Source organism: Morchella importuna (genome assembly GCF_003444635.1).
Source record: "Morchella importuna strain M04M26 chromosome Unknown Morimp01GS016, whole genome shotgun sequence".
NCBI lineage: Eukaryota > Fungi > Ascomycota > Pezizomycetes > Pezizales > Morchellaceae > Morchella > Morchella importuna.
This window is the reverse complement of record NW_025763413.1, coordinates 884,298-899,273: the sequence shown is the minus strand read 5'-3', so window position 1 is coordinate 899,273 and position 14,976 is coordinate 884,298. Positions and strand designations below refer to the sequence as shown.

The following is a 14,976-nucleotide window of genomic DNA, read 5'->3' as shown; positions in this document are numbered from 1 at the left end:
ACATCTAGGTAGGTCAATCTCTGGGGGACGTACTGTCAAAAAATAGATGATAAAAAGGCTCATTTCATATAATTTAGAGTAAGTATAGATAATAATTCTTTCCCAGCAGCGTCTAATGTGTGCATATGTACCACCGTCTTTCGATTAGATCAACACTGACAGTTCACCAATGCAATCAATGAATTAAACTAAAAAAAAAAAAAAAAAACTTACAGTTCACCAACATAACCCTAACCCTAACGCTCATCTTCCGTGATAAGAGTTTACCCTCTTAGGATACGCTTAGCCGTAACTAGAAGACTTCGACCACTCGGGAATCGGCCGGGCCATACGGGAACACACGTTCCCGGATGGTTAACATTCTCAGTCGCACCATCCGCACAGAGCACATCCGAAAGCGCTCACCTCCCATTAAGCTCACCTGCTCATCTACCCGACTTGCTCCGAATCCTCTCCCTGTCGCTAGTAGGTACATATCCACAGAACTTCCTGGCTATATGTATGTACAAGCGTGCTAGCGACAGAAGGACACTATTATGACTGAAATGTTATTGGCAGGGTCAGGATTCGTGTTTGATTACAGAACTCGGATTTCCAAGTTTTGGCCACATGTCCTGGTCAACGCTTCTGCGATTAATGCAGGATCTATCTTTACCATCCTATACAGTCCTTCAAGCTCTGCTGGATTTATAGTCCTGCATCACGGAATACGGTGGTTTCGGGCAGGGTTCTAGGGAGAAATACATTTATTTACCGCCCCCCAGCACTCAACCCCCGCACGTACGGGTACCGCCAGCACCCTAGCCCTATGTGTCCTGGATTATAGCACCAGAATACTAGTACTAGTAACCTACTCATCAGTATACTGCCCCGTAAAGAGTAAGTGAGTTGACGAAAGTGAAAAAGCGACGATCACAGATTCTCACTCGATCACAAACCTATCACTCGACTTAGGTCAACTATGTATTCATTTTTGCGGTTGCAAGCTCAAAAGACAGTACCCGACTAGATGCAAGTGGGTTAAGAATCCACAATCTCAAAAGCATATCATCTAACGATGTTTCTCCATACACCTCTTGGAAGTGCCCATACAGTGCCCGCTTAGGTGGACAATGATGCATTCACCCACCGACCTCTCGGGAACCAATTTGAATCTTCAGACAGATCCAAGTTTGAGAATTTGGTGCTTTCTACGCTTGCTGTATTGGCCTTGAGGAAGATCCAAAGGATCTCCATGTATCTTTCTCTGTCTCCAGGTTACCTCAATGTCATGCCATGCAGCACGCTCAGACTGTTGGGGTGGGGGGGGGGGGGGGGGGCGGCCCACAGCTGACAGCCCGAGCGGCACCAAAGTGCCAGCGGGGACGGCAGGTGACTAAATCACCCGAGATGACCGAGGGCAGTTATTCCGAAGATTAAAGAGTTGTGCTATACTTTTCCCCCCAAGTCCAAATATAGAAAAGAAGAGGAGGAGGAGGAGAAAAAAGCAAGAAAACTAATTGATTGAAAACATATATCGTCTATCCGCAAAAAGCATATTTACAAACAGCTTGGGAGGTGAAACCCTAACCAACCGCCAACCACCCCGGGCACGCATTCCCTAGCGGTCCCGTCCCCCAGAGGGTGAGAAGGGGGGAAGGAATCGCACTGGAGAAACCAATGGACCCCCTGATATTTGCGGCGCTGCCGAGGCGGAAGCAGCACGACGGTGTGCGGAAGAGACGGGCGGGGCTATGGAATATGGCAGTCAGGAACTATACCAGGGCCCGTGAGATAGTGAGGGTTTGGCTGTTGGCATGTTGAGAGGTTAGATGATTATCAAGGTTAGCAATAAAGGCTTTGATCATAAGAGTCAGTTATTTGCAATAGGTCTAGTCTCAGGTTTATCCACAGTGTCTCCCTTTAGAAAGGTTCTAACGATAATGTATATATGATATCCCAGCTTCCAGAAGATGCAAAAGAACTGAATCGTAGATGAAAAACACTAACATATTACCCTAAGTCACGGAGTAAACCAGCATAAACAACTCAAACATATCTCTAAGCTGACGAAATCCATCATCTATCACCCGCAGTCCTCTTACTCGGCATCTCACCCGTCGACGAAGCCTCTCTCGATCTTTTCCCCATATTCACGGTCGAAGACAGCTTCTCAACCGCTACCTCAAGGTCATCACCCCCTTCGCCGTCCGTCCCCTCTCCCGGCTCCCCATCCCAGTCCTCCTCATCCTCCTCATCCTCCCCCTCCGACAGCTCCAAATCCTCATCCACAAGCGTCACCTCCGTTATGTCCACTTCCTCTTCCTCCTCCGCCACCCCTTCCCTGACGTCCCCGAGCTTGTACTCAAAGTCTCGCCAATCCCAACACGACTTCCACCGGTAGTCTGCCTCGAGCGCCATGTTATCGACGCTGGGCGCAGACAGAAACCGCAGCTTCACCTTGCGGTACAGCACGGCGAAGACCTGCTCCCCCTGCGTCTTATACGATAGCTGCTGTGTGTCCCCGGAGCTTCTCGAGCCGCTCACCCCGGGCGCCACAAACGCCGAGACTATAGGATCCGTCGGCGCTTCACCCTGCGAACCACCTGTCTGTTTCGACGTCGCAGATTTGTCCACCTCGCCGTCGTGCAGCACGCGGAAGCCGACGATGAGATACGCGCAGTCCGGCCTAAAAACGATGTGTCGAAAAACTCCCGCGTCTTCTCCTCGGCGCAGGCGGCGCGGAACCACGTGTCGGAGTTCTTGAGCTCGTAGGTGGTGACCTTTGAGCCGCTGAGGGTGGCGGTGGTGTCGTCGTGGCGTGTGTACGCGAAGGAGAGGGTCTTGCCGAAGTAGGAGCGAAGGTTGGAGGCGGTGGTGAACTTGCGGGTTTCGGAGTAAGGGGAGAGCGTGGTGGTGAGGATGTCGGTGGGGTGGGGGCGGGGCAGGAGCGGGTCGTGGAATTCTTGGTGCGGGCGTTTGGCGTTGAGGACGAGGCGGCCGAGGTGGACGGAGTCGAGGGGGAGGAGGTGGTGGAGAATGTGTGCGGTGGCTGTCATTGTGTGGGGGGGGGGGTGCTGTAGGAGGTGGTGAGGATTGACTGTGGGTGTTTGATTATAGGCTGATCCTTCTGGAGGTGACGATGAAATTCGAAGGTGTAGAGAATTTGATATCTCTCAGGTAGATGCTTGAGTGCCTGTACCTCTATATCTAGATTGAAAATCGTGCTGGGGATTAGTATTTTAGCAGAGGGATACTTAACTCAACCTGTTTTGTGTTCAGTTATATACCGCTGTAGATCCTTGGACTATTTCCTGGTTGGTGCATCTCACACTGTCGAATCAGAAACACCCTCATAGGAAACATTCCAGGGGTGTGTGTGGTGCTGAAATAGAAATCGACATGTCATATGCAGGTCAATCCAGCCTGCATGTGAATCCATACATGCGCAGTGCGTATATGTTTGCTGCGCACACTTGACACAAACCACTACAGCAGGTTGGATTGTTTCGGGAAAGGTAACGGGAACTGGAGTATGCAGAAATATGATGTGTTGTCGAAGTGTGCGGCCTTACAATTATCTAGAATTGTACCAAGTTTGCGGTCCACAAGGTACTTTTAGCTTCGAGGTGAGTGATGTGTGTCGGAGGAGTCCTGAATTTTGTTGTACGGTACTAAGTATCTTAAGTTCTACTTTTGCATTGAAAGAGAGTGGTGTGTTTCCAGCTTTCGAGCCCGTACATAATGTTGTAGATAACGCCTGAATTGGGTAGGTTGTTGTGCCTTTAGTGGCATTGGTGTTCTCCACCCTGGTCAGCCAGACAAGGCCACATATTGTGCGTTTTGCAATTGGCATCAAGTTCAGATTGCCGAGAAATCTATGCATCTCGAGATCCAACCTACTTGGAGATATTCTGACTGAAGCCAACATAAACCCCAAATTTCAATGGCCAGTAGCAAAATCATATACAGCAAAAACTCGAAAATTGGCTATCTCCGGCCAGGGACTACCCCACCAACGACCGCCGAAGGGTGTAGATCAGGTCCGCTAATAGCAATTTTGATCTCATATGCACAGCCAATTTTTCAAATTATAGCGGTATGTACATCAATGTCGCCATAAGGTCATACCATTGCGTGACTAGCTGCCTCACCACACGAGCTCATATTGATCTGCGCTCCTTCAGTCATGTGTCCTTCGCGCTGCATAATAGACTAGTGTCATAGATAATCATGTGCGTAGTTTCCGGGCGAACTCATTGTCTTCCACCCCAGGTCCCACCAATCATCACCTCCGCAAATCTACTTGTTTACCATGAAAAGAGTTAGAAAATGCAGTTGCTCAAGGCAAGGATTATTTGTATGGAGTGGCGGTGGTCTCTCATACAAACTATCCCTGTTTCCGTCACTTGCATTTCTGATTCTTTTCGTGGTAAACGAGTAATGTGAGTCAATGCTCCTCGCCAGATCCAGACATCCCCACTATTAAAACCCGCAGTAGGCGCAAATAATTGAGGCATGCGCCCCCACCCCCATTGTGTAACTGTGGATTTGGCCTAGTTTCATGTATAGTACGCTTGATAAACACAGGGAATATGTAGCGCTTATATATGGCGTCCCCGCCCCCCAAGGTGGTGCTGGGTGAGCGTAAACCGCAAACTCCTCGGTCGAGGTATTTGTTGCAGCCAAGGGTGAGAGAGATATCACTTCCACAACTCCAAACCTCCCAAGCCTCACCACTACCACATACGCACCTCCTCGGAACACTCCTCCTCCCAGTGCACTTCCGGCAATGGACAACCCCCAAATGGCCGATCCCACCACCACCACCACCACCCAGAACACCGCACAAAGCATCCTAGCCCTCAATGAAATCAAAACCATCGAGAGCCTCCACCGCATGTTCCTCTCCGGCGGCAACACCATGCATCTCAACATCGCCATCAAGATGGCCGAGCCCCTTGTGGCGTCCGAGAAGTCGGTTAAGCCACTATTGGCCAAGATGCGTGGGGAGTTGGCGGGGGCGGAGAAGGAGGGGAGGGAAAGTGTAAGGCCCTGTTCTGGAGTGTGGTAATGTGGGATTCGGGATTGTTGAATAGGGGAAATTGTAGTGGCGGTATTGCGGCTATGCTGCTGCAGAGAGGCAAGCCGGAAACAAGCAATCGATCGCCGATGTATGCGAAGAATGCGTGTCCGGAGGAGAGCGCGGATAATGTTGTGGATCTGTTTAAGCAGCTGGCTCTGATGTTTGATACGACGGGAGATCAGGTGTACCTGGATGGCGCTCTAGGCGTGGTTGAAGGGCTGGAAATCGTCGATCCGAGAATTATAGGAGACATACAACGTTTGCAATTAGCACATAAGGCTAGGGCAGACCTAGAGGCGGACTTGGACGACATAATGGAGGGGTTAGTTATAAGCTCATTCTCCATTCTGATCAAAGGTTATTGCATCATGGCTAACACCCTTGGATAACTGCCAAGGGTTGAACAGCAGATTGCGGGAACCATCCCAGAAGATGGGGCAGAGAGCAGCGGACAGGATAATTCAGATTGCGGTTCTGATTTCAAAAAGGAAATTATCCGTCTATCAAGAATGGTTTCGTTAGAAACCATAAGCCCGGAGAGTGCCTTGGATTCAGTTACTAGATTGATCTCTCAAGACGAGCGGATACGTAATACCTTACCCCTGCTATCTCAAAGCCTTCGGGTCAGCAAGCTGCAGAGTATCAAAACTTACATACGCTCTTCATACACGTGGTAATATAAATAGCTGCCCATGCATGGCGGAGACAAGACACATAGAGCTGGCTAACCACCCAATTGCAACGAGAAGGTTATGGCAACGAGAACTCCAGGTGGCGGAAAAGATGTGTGAGACCTTAAAAGCTACAGGTGATGATGACCCTGTGGCCGTCGAAAAGGCCTCTCGTTGTTGGAAGGCTTGATCCTCTCAGCTCCCAGCCCGAACCTTCGTACACTCGTCCACGCCGCCCTCATCGCCATCTTGGGGAGAACACCTGATCGTAAGCGCACTATTGAGAACATTGAAAGCGACATTGAAAATACTCGAAATCTACTCAAGGAGATGCCGCAACATGACATTGAGAGGGAATCGTTGATGTCTATTCTTGGGATAAAAATATTCGGGAAGTATAAAGTTTCCGGTGCCAAAGGTGACCTGGATAAAGCTATTCAGATTGTCCTGGAAGCAGGAAACAGTATGAGGTGTGACCATCCTTGTCGTAGGGTGACCGTAAAATTCCTGGAGATTATGACAGAATCAAGGACATTGCTGGGCGAGGGTGCCGGAGAAGAAGCCCTAGCGAAAGAAACCGGAACCTCTGGTTGGGATGCTGTTGCAGCACCTCAGCAGTCTGGCGGCAACGAAATAACGGAGAATACGATGAAGGATGGTCAGCTGATGCATCACCAAGTAGAGATATTCCAAGATCATCTGAAGCCTATACCCAACAAATGCTTGACGCCGCTGCGCAACATGATTCCAGCCCCCTTTGTAGTGCACTGACCGTGAACGAACTCATTCCTTCCTATATTTTCGAAAACAGTGATGCCCAAGACCCGGAACCCGTCGCTAATCTCGACAAAGAGCTGGCCAGAGCTCTCCACCTGGCCAGAAACCTACCTCCGGAATATAATGAGCATCGACCAGAATGGCTCTTGAAAGCTAGCGTGGTTCTTTTCATCAAGTACCGGAGACTCAAGCAACCGGAGTACCTCAATCAGGCAATCGACCTGGGTAAAGAGGCAGTGGCCACAACTGCTCCATCAAACTCATATAGACTGAGGGCAACACAAGTGCTTGTGGGGCTGATGCAGGTTCGATATGAGCTACTTGGTGTAGATGATGACTTGTCGGAGATGATTCACCGGAATAAGGAGATAGTCACGGAGATGTGGGAAGAGGATTCTGATCGAGAGGTCTGGCTCCAAACGCTTGCCATCTCGACTCGCGAGAAGTATTTCAAATCAAGGACAGTGGAAGACCTTGAACAGGCACTAGTTTATGCAAAAGGATTAGTTGATAGAACCGACATTGACCATGAGGATCTTCCGCAACGACGAGATACCTTGGTCAATTTACGCATCTTAAAATATCGTCAATCCGAAGATATCAAAGACCTCGAGAGGGCCATTGAAGCTCCGGAAAGCTCAATAACCTCTCCAGACCATCGATTCCGGTTAAGACATATTATCCTTTTGAGCAATTGTCTTGAGATCATGCACCTCAAATTCAAACGCGAAGGATGTCGTGACAGGGCAATCAACATGTTGGGAGAGGCTAGTCTAGCCCCGACTGATGGTGGTCCTATCCGTCTTACGCGCTGGTTCGGCCTATTTGAAATGTCAAGTGCGCGGTTTGCCGACCTACAGGATTTCAACGACTATGAGCGGAGCACCCACTACGCCAAGAAGATCTTAGTTCTTCCAGAACCTGGTGCTTCAGAAAGGGTAATAGCCTTGGCAAACATGCCAAGAACCATTGGGAGTACTACATGCTCTCGGCAGAGGTGAGGATCCTTGAGGAGGCCATTACAGCAGGTAAAATGAGCGTAGAGATAGCTTCAGCAGAGGGATTCAACGACCCTAGATACCAGCTCAGTGACCGACTGCGCGACCTTGGGGGTTTGTATACAGACCGATATAACCGATACGGCGAATTTGTAGACCTTGAAACATCAGTCAGATATCTTGAAAAAGCTATATCATTGGATAATAGTAATCCGTCGGTCGAGCTATTGATGCGTCCTTCCTCGCATTACAAGACGAGATTCGAGCTCCTTGGAGGTCTTGACGACTTGGACCGTTCCATTGAACTCTACGGGCAGGCACAGAGTAGCATGGCAGCTAGCCACCGGGGTCAAGCTGTGTTTTCAGCCTTTTTGGACTCACTCCTGATCTCGAGGTACGATCAGCGGGGAAATAAAGAGGACCTTGACACAGCTGTGGAAATGATTCAAATGGCTTCCCAGCTTGAACCCCAAGTAGTAGATCACCTTCCCGAGTGTCTGTCACTTCTATTAGCTATCCGTCGGGAGTACAAGAAGTCCAATAATCAGAAAAAACTGCTTGACGCAATTCAAGCATGTAAGACAGTGCCGGTAGACGCGGTTGATAAAAACAGGCCGTTGCGACGTAGCGGAATAAGTGTGTTCATGAGCGTCTTGCTTTCGGAATCATATAACGAGTCCCAAAACATGCAGGACCTTGAAGATTGCATAAAATATTCCGAAGAGGTAGTGGCACAAACACCCCGAAACAACCCACGCAGAGCAGCCAATCTCTTGATGCTTGGTACCGCGATACATAAGCGTTACTCGGCCACTCAGTCCAACCACGACCTCTACTACGCACTGAGTACGTTTTACGAAGCCTGGCACTGCCGCCTATCCCCGGTGGAGGAACGTATCCGGGCAGCGTCCCTGCTGTGCGAGATTCTTACAGAGAAGCACATGTGGCAGGAGCTGAGTCCAGTTCTTCAAAGTGCTATTATGCTTCTTCCAAACGTCAGCAAACGGTCCTTGCGCAGAAAGGATCAGGAACATCACTTGGCAAAGTTTAGGGACCTTGTAGTGAATACTATACCGTTTCTACTCAAAGCGGGGGAGGACGCGGCGTGTTGCCTTAGAATCTTGGAATTTGGTCGAGGGGTGATTATGGGCATGGTGATGGATTATAGAAGCGAAACCGCTATATCAAAGCTCAAAGAAGCACATCCGGATCTTTTTACAAAATTCAAGAGGCTATGCAAAGAAATCGACCAACCACTTTCAACTGAACCACCAATGGCGGAGATGCTTGACCAGCTGAGGGACCGGAGATCTACTCACCTACAAGACCATCGGGACCGAGAGAATTCAGTGAGGAGTATGGAGGAACTCGTCGCAGATATTAGAGACCTGCCTGGTTTTGAAGGCTTCCAGCTCCCGCCCCGGTCCGACGAATTGATGGCTATGGCTAGTGAAGGGCCGATTATCACTTTTCTTTGCACAAAGTGCAGGAGCGACGCAATTATCGTGACCGCTACCTCAATCAAGTCTCTTAGGCTACCGAAATTGATTTATGAAGATGCCGAACCGTGGATGAGTAAGATATCGACACTCGTGCGCAGCAAACGATCCAACTACGAAGAAAACAATTCCCAAATGGAACAACTTCTATCGTGGTTATGGGATTCTGCAGTAGTGCCTGTACTGAACGAGCTGCAGCTCCTGAGAATCTCGGGCGACAAATTACCGCGGGTTTGGTGGATTGGCACCGGAGTTCTAGCTAGGGCTCCGTTTCACGCTGCTGGTAGACACTCCCGCCGCTCCACTGAAAACACCTACAGCCACATTATATCTTCCTATATCCCAACCATCAAGGCACTATCCTATGCCCGCCGGAGAAAACTGCAACTGTTGAGCAGACCCGACTCATCGCTCCTCGTGGTTACTATGCCAACCACCCCACCCCAGCGTAGTCGGGATACTACCCGGCCACCCAGAACCCCTGGTCCGCTGAAATCCACACTTGAGGAGGCGAGCGCAATTATGAGGGCTGCGGCCGGAAAGACCAGTGTAGTCCAATTTAACCATCCCAGTGCAGAATCCATTATGAGGAAGCTCTCTGGGTTCCAAGCAGTTCACTTTGCCTGTCACGCCGTTTCCGACAGTACAAGCCCCTCCCAAAGTTGCCTACTCCTGAACGGTGGCACAGGAATGCTTGATACCCTAACAGTCGAAAGGCTCTCGGCTGCGAATATTGAGAACGCTCAGATAGCCTATCTCTCTGCATGCCCGACCGCCGGGAACTCTTCTCGCCTTCTTGCGGACGAGTCAATACACATTGCGAGTGCTTTTCAGCTAGCGGGCTTTAGCCATGTCTTGGCTACACAGTGGGTTTCAAACGACATTGCGTGTCGTGAAGTTGCGGAAGAGTTTTACAAACAGCTGTTCAAGGGCAGCGGCGGCGGAGCTGATCACGGACATGTCAGCCTTTCGTTTCATCTTGCAGCCAATAAGCTCCGAGTCAAATCCTGGAAAGAGCCCATCAAGTGGGCGTGTTATATTCATACAGGCGCCTGAGTGCTATTCGTCCCGAGCTTTGGTGACTCTGCGAGTTCTATCTCCCAGCCCAGCTTGTTCCTTTATGTCTTTTACAACGCCATCGCATTGCATGTTGCGCCTCTAGAGTATGCCTGTTTGCTTTTTTTTTCGTTCCGCTTTGTACTCGTATTTCTCTGACTGATATTGCATGCCATACAAAAATACGCCAAGCTCATGATTTTGGGTGTATGCAATAATGGCCCAGTTCAAAAACGTCAGAGAAATACTAGTAGGGAGCCTCCTTTGCTTTTTCCTCCTTTCGCCTTTTTTCTTTCGTATGATCCAAATCTATCAAGCTCTCAAAGAGATAACCAACGGACCCAGTAAGGTTACCTTTGGTATGAGAAACGGGGGTCTGTTTCGAACATGATCAGTCAGTTCTCAGTATCACTCCACGCCAATCATCATATTGTGACTTCCTGGAACATCTATCGCCTTACTATTGTTCAAAAAGACATTGAGACCTTAATCTTGGCCAGGTTTTTCGGTCGCGTGTGTACACATGCGCTTCTAGCCGCAGAGAAACACCAACGGAACTGGCTTTACTATGCATCATTGCAGCTAGGAGCGCACCCAGTATGACCATGGGGTGCTATGATAGGCACCAGAGCCGATTCTTAGGTAGAAAGACCAGGAAGGAATGAACTGCTGCATGCTGCGGAGATGCGTAAGGTAGGTACTGGCTCCATGAACAGGAAGCTCAAGGAAGACGTGTGTGTGGGTGATTCTTGGAAGGCCACATGCACATGGATATCTGTCTCTGCGATATCAATACGTGGAGGTGTACTAATGTCGGGGTTGGTTGACGCATGTTCTATTGAGGAGAGAGCGCTAGGGGAGGTATGTGTTCTGTCTTTGTCGACTGGAGAGGTTACATCTAAGTGGAGGCGCTGCTCGAAACGCCTGCCTCCAAAGCTTAAGCTCACATGTACACACAACACCCCTGCTAGGGATATATGCAGGGCGCGGTGATCACCGCAGGGATCCTGGGCTAGGCTCTCTAGTGAATTTCAGTGCGATGCCCTTAGACCGGTGAGCTTCTAGCTCTTCCAAGTTTCTATTTCTTCGAGTGCAGAATAAACCCATCGCAGCAAGTGGCCAGATTGGGCCACGTCCCACAGGAAACATATTCTGCGGTTGTCGGGCCGGGAAGAAGGACAGTTAGAAAACTGCGCTGCTCATAATAAATGGCCTCTATATCAACACCCACCACCCTGCCATTCGCACAGCTCGTACCAACAGGACATGTAGCTTTCCAGCCAAGCGGATTGTGGCCTGCTGGACTACATGTATCTGCATTTCAATTCCAGAGAACGTAGAGGGGTATATACATGCTATAGGAGATATAACCAATTCTCCAACACTCCATGCTTTGGCAATGTTGGGGGGTTGACTTTAAACCTTGAATACAGCCCGAACTCTCTTGCGGAGAGTTCGCAAGTTGTGGTAAGGCCAGGCAGCCATCAGTGGTATACCAGCGAGCTGCAGAAGTACTATGTATTTCTTATCATGCACGGAATCAAGTCCGATACAGCAGTCATGAGGAGCTAGAGTTCTACCATAAGAAGGAATACAATCGAGAACCAGAGTAACTTGTGGTAGATACTGAAGACGTGGCTGCTCAAATCCCATGGCCGTAGGAGGTCCTTTATGCGTCCGCCCTCTCTTGCGTTCTCTCTGCAACAAGAGCGACTGCTTAACACAGGAGTTATTTCCCACCGGTGAGGACACGGGATTGCATGCCAAGCCCATACTCGAGTTATAACCACCAGCACCGCGCCTCTCTCCTTCTCCGCAACATCAACATCAACAACTACAACTGCAACTGCAACTGCAACTACAACTAAAAACCATGATGCCTAGCACAGCCATGGGGGGAGAGCTGCAGGTTCGCCATCGACTCTCGACCACTTCAACCTCTTTCCATACTCCGGTGGTTACGAAACTAAGGCGGTGCTTCGGGTCAGTTCAAGTCACAACTGGTAACCGTGTCGTGACTAGCTGATCTTGTACTCTACAGCCTCGTCTCTTCCCAGTCATCATCATCCACCTATCATTGTAGACAACTCGAGCCCCGTTTCTGCTATCAGAACCTGAGCCTGTATTATCCGTGAATCAGGTAGGATTCAAATAAAATCCTTTGTACTCCTGTTTCTCTGCGTCCCAACCACGTCACCGTATCCTGCAACACACACCGGCAATATTATATCTTTAGGTCTTTGTAACGTACCGATCCCCTCTCCCCCTCCCCGCTCTAGTCTAAAACAAGAGCCAAGTACTGATTGTCTCTGATCACATTTAGCTCGCCTCGGCCTCCACATGTCACTATCCACATGTGATGCCCGCTGGCGAGAGTTTATGATCCATATGACCTGCCAGTCTCCTGCCATCCCGCCCGATGCTGTCGCAGCCAGGACAACTGCATTCCTTCCCGTCTGCGCTCCAAATCCAGAATGAACAGAGGGCTGCCCGCATATCCCACGCCAGGCGGATCCCTACGAGCGGGTACAAGGTGGAGCGCTGATGCTCCCGGGCAATTCTTGGTTCATCCGCCGGAGTCCGGATATTCCACTGCCATTCATCCTCGCCGGAGTCATAGCCTCCGGGTTATATGCAATGACTGAAGCATTCAATCACTCAGTCCCGCCTGGGCGCGCCGCGACCACTTGTCATTGGGGTTTCGGTGAGTCCCGGTTATCTATTGCGCGGGTCTCGATAGCCACGGCTACTGTCGATGATACATCGCTGCTGCCTGCGAAGCGTCTACGAATGGCCACTGATGCCGGCTGGCGCAGTGTTGAAGAGATTGCATGGCTGAATGGAACACAATCCGTGTTGAAAGGAAATATGTAACGGTGGAGGTGGATAGACCTCGTTATACAGAACACCAATATATGTAGGCAGGAAAATATACGGAAAGGCGGATGTGTAGGTGCAGACCCGGCACTTCCATCCCCCGGTTTCATGTTGACCCGCTCGTATCTTCTTGTTCCCTAGCATATTGTGACTGTAAACCCAACCAGACCAAGAACCGGGTATCAGAGAAGTCTTGGTAGTCTGGATAACAATCGCAAAACCCAAAGGTTAATAACTGCTACAGGTGTGTTAACGCTTTACGAGGGAATGATTATCATGTTAAGGCGCTATTTTTCATACCAATACTCGTGAGCAGAGCTCCTTTGCAAACATATATTCAACGTCTGTCAATCCACCCGCATACACCGATATCCCTCGCCATCTTAAGGGTATTCGTGTCTATCCCACGTTATGAGCCCAGATACAAACCCCTACCGATACCCATCCCCATCACGCGGCCCACACCCCACCCGTACCACGGCGCACCAGGAGCACCAAACCCAACAGAACCAAGCAATTTGATCTTTTCCATCCCACACCAGGTATACATGTAACGTCCACCACGTAGCCATGACCCCTCCACTGCAGCATACAAAAAACCCAATTCCACACCCCAAACCCAGAGTTAGTATCGGCGCGAGTGACATCCCATGAATCCGAGTGATAATGCATGATCCCACCACACGCAGTCGCAGAGGTGACGCGACGCGGGGGACTACTGCACCTAACGCACGGAGTGCATACGGCGGTGGGATACGTGGTAGAGCGATGTGCGAACGGACGTTGTAGATCAGTGGGGGTGCGGGTTGCTGTAAGCGCGGGATCATGGGGATCATGGGGATCATAGGGTATCACTCGATGGGTGGCTTGGCGGGTAAAGTGCGGGTACCGATTAGGACTGGCGGGGTGCGGAGGTGAATTGTAACGCGCCGTGCGATATTTTAACTGTGTGCTCCGGGAAGTGAGCTAGGGGTTCCGAGTAGTAAAGCGGAGGGACTTTAGAACAGGCGTACGGGCTGGTCGGTCCTGGGTTGGGGTGGGGGATGTTGTTTTGAGTTGATGACCGGGTGCGGCGGTAGAGGTTGGGGAGGGGGGATTTGGGGTCTCGTTGATGGGGTAGGGGAGGCGTGGACTGTAAGGGGATTAGTAGAGGATGGCAGAGGTTATGTAGCTGGTGGTGTGTTTTTCTGCAAAGAGTGTCGGTGGGCAGTACCTTTAGCATTGATATTAACACTCGTAGGTTCTAGAAAGTAGTAGCGTGGGTTGGTATGCGTAGCGGATGGGTAAGATAGAGGGGACGTTAATGGACGATAGCAGAGGTTATCCCCTAAGCTGTCGGCGACCCTCGGCGGGGTCACTATTTCACCAAGCTTCCAGTTTCCGGGTATTACACTTTGCCACCTGATTAATGCACCTCGAGAAAAAATGATTTGAAGTTTTTCTTCTCTCCCTTTCAGAAAAGGAGAAAACTTTTAATGGTGGATAGAAAAGTATTTATGGGCCACTGTTGCCTTGATTTGACATGATCATGATACCCAAACGCACCGTGTCAAAATCTTGATATTTCAACAACCATGAATGATGGAGGTTTGAGGCTACGTAGCCAGGCAGTCAACTATCAGATCCAACTTTCATCATCACCCCCACCCACAGAGGCTGTTGGTTCAAAAGAAAACCTTCCATCACGAAATATCACACGCCCGCAAAACCTGCCACCTTCATAGAGGTCTACAACTACCAAGAAGCAACGCATCGAAGATGCAAGACTGGCAATCAATAGCTTGAATACAGATGTATCCGCTGCCTGTTCCCCGTTAAGAGGGAAGAAAAAGCAGCGGAGTAGTGGCAGAAAACCTCCCTCAATAGCATCGACGCCACACAAAGCTGACTTGGGATCCTTGCCACCACCCCCACTCTTTCATCCATTAGAGCTTCCGGTACTACTGCATAATGTATACAATATGCTTCCTAAAGAGCTACAGAACATCAAGCTTCAGTCTCGTGACATTTTTGACCTATTTTTTCCCCCAAGT

At 49.8% G+C, this 14,976-nt stretch overlaps 3 protein-coding genes across 3 annotated transcripts; 2 read left to right on the top strand and 1 right to left on the bottom strand.

The window, feature by feature from the left end:
* Positions 1-2,058: 2,058 nt before the first annotated feature.
* On the bottom strand, positions 2,059-3,038 carry LAJ45_05911 (uncharacterized protein; the record flags this gene model as incomplete). The annotated part of the gene is made up of 2 exons (XM_046115480.1): positions 2,059-2,668; positions 2,728-3,038. 2 exons carry the CDS (start codon positions 3,036-3,038, stop codon positions 2,059-2,061), a joined length of 921 nt encoding a protein of 306 aa, XP_045971529.1.
* A 1,733-nt stretch (positions 3,039-4,771) lies between these two features.
* LAJ45_05910 (uncharacterized protein) lies at positions 4,772-10,066 on the top strand (the record flags this gene model as incomplete). The annotated part of the gene is made up of 7 exons (XM_046115479.1): positions 4,772-5,026; positions 5,119-5,387; positions 5,463-5,738; positions 5,815-5,852; positions 5,903-6,394; positions 6,442-7,437; positions 7,509-10,066. The coding sequence occupies 7 exons, from the start codon at positions 4,772-4,774 to the stop codon at positions 10,064-10,066; spliced, it is 4,884 nt and encodes a 1,627-aa protein (XP_045971528.1).
* Positions 10,067-11,939: 1,873 nt separating this feature from the next.
* LAJ45_05909 (uncharacterized protein) lies at positions 11,940-12,940 on the top strand (the record flags this gene model as incomplete). Its single annotated transcript, XM_046115478.1, has 5 exons — positions 11,940-12,049; positions 12,108-12,145; positions 12,303-12,313; positions 12,390-12,441; positions 12,549-12,940. 5 exons carry the CDS (start codon positions 11,940-11,942, stop codon positions 12,938-12,940), a joined length of 603 nt encoding a protein of 200 aa, XP_045971527.1.
* Positions 12,941-14,976: the final 2,036 nt, after the last annotated feature.